This window comes from Chelonia mydas, chromosome 8, assembly GCF_015237465.2.
Source record: "Chelonia mydas isolate rCheMyd1 chromosome 8, rCheMyd1.pri.v2, whole genome shotgun sequence".
Lineage (NCBI taxonomy): Eukaryota > Metazoa > Chordata > Testudines > Cheloniidae > Chelonia > Chelonia mydas.
Window position 1 is genome coordinate 65,459,448 of NC_057854.1, and position 1,103 is coordinate 65,460,550.

Consider the following 1,103-nt stretch of genomic DNA (forward strand, 5'->3'; position numbering starts at 1 on the left):
AGACTTCCAGATGTGCTAAGGAGACTCAGAATAGAGAGAAACCTGATACAAAATTACTATAGAAAATACCTCCTAACTTTTTATGATCTGTGGGTTTTTTTGTTGTGCTCACTAGTAACCAAGAACCCTTGTAAATTCTGAGAGGTATAAATGGTATAAATTACACAACAAACTTAATAAATCACTTGTGAAACTCTGTTCTTTTCTGTGGGCTGCTATAGTACGCCACCTCTGCCTCCAACCCTTGTATCCTCTCGGCTCCCGTAGCAGCAGGAACAGCAGCGCCATGTCTTCGTCTCCATCCCAGGTGCGCCAGAACTACAACCAGGACTGCGAGGCGGCCGTCAACCGCCAGATCAACCTGGAGCTCTACGCCTCCTACGTGTACCTCAGCATGTCTTTCTATTTTGACCGGGATGCTGTGGCTCTAAAGAACTTTGCCAAGTATTTCCTGCACCAGTCCCACGAGGAGCGTGAGCATGCTGAAAAACTCATGAAGCTGCAGAACCAGAGGGGCGGTCGCATCTTTTTGCAGGACATCAAGAAACCAGATCGTGATGATTGGGAGAATGGGTTGACAGCAATGGAATGTGCCTTGCACCTGGAAAAGAATGTGAACCAGTCACTCCTTGATCTGCACAAGCTGGCAACTGACAAGAATGACCCTCATTTGTGTGATTTCATTGCCAAGCTCCTGACCCTCCTCTTCTCACACTCTAATTAAATTAGTTCTACAAGGAGGCTTTTAAAACATAATACGAGGAAAAATAAGCCCACATTAATTATGCTCTTTACAATCATACAAAATAGTAGTATTGACTTAACTAGATCACTGCAACAAAGATATCTGGCTTTAACTGTATGGGAATAACACCCCAAAGGCCAGGTTTTCTGTTGTTCAGCGCTCACAATTGGGGTCAGATTTTCAGAAGAGCTCAGCACCCCACAAGTTGGAGTCTTAATGGGTGCTGAACTTTGGTGTCTAAATGGAAGCAGAACTCTTGAATATATGACTCCAGTTGTGAGCGGTGCGCTCTTTTGAAAATCTGGCCCTAAATGTGACGGCAATATACTGAGCATCTTTTGCCATACAAGTTGAGGGT

General features: G+C 44.4%; 1 protein-coding gene across 1 annotated transcript; it reads left to right on the forward strand.

Moving 5' to 3' along the window:
- The first annotated feature begins 223 nt into the window (after window positions 1–223).
- LOC102936260 (ferritin heavy chain) lies at window positions 224–724 on the forward strand. Its single transcript, XM_007055228.4, has one exon. The coding sequence runs from the start codon at window positions 287–289 to the stop codon at window positions 722–724; it is 438 nt and encodes a 145-aa protein (XP_007055290.1). The 5' UTR covers window positions 224–286.
- Window positions 725–1,103: the final 379 nt, after the last annotated feature.

Coding starts and splice junctions, on each gene's coding strand:
- LOC102936260 (XM_007055228.4), top strand. CDS start 287: ATGTCTTCGTCTCCATCCCAGGTGCGCCAGAACTACAACCAGGACTGC.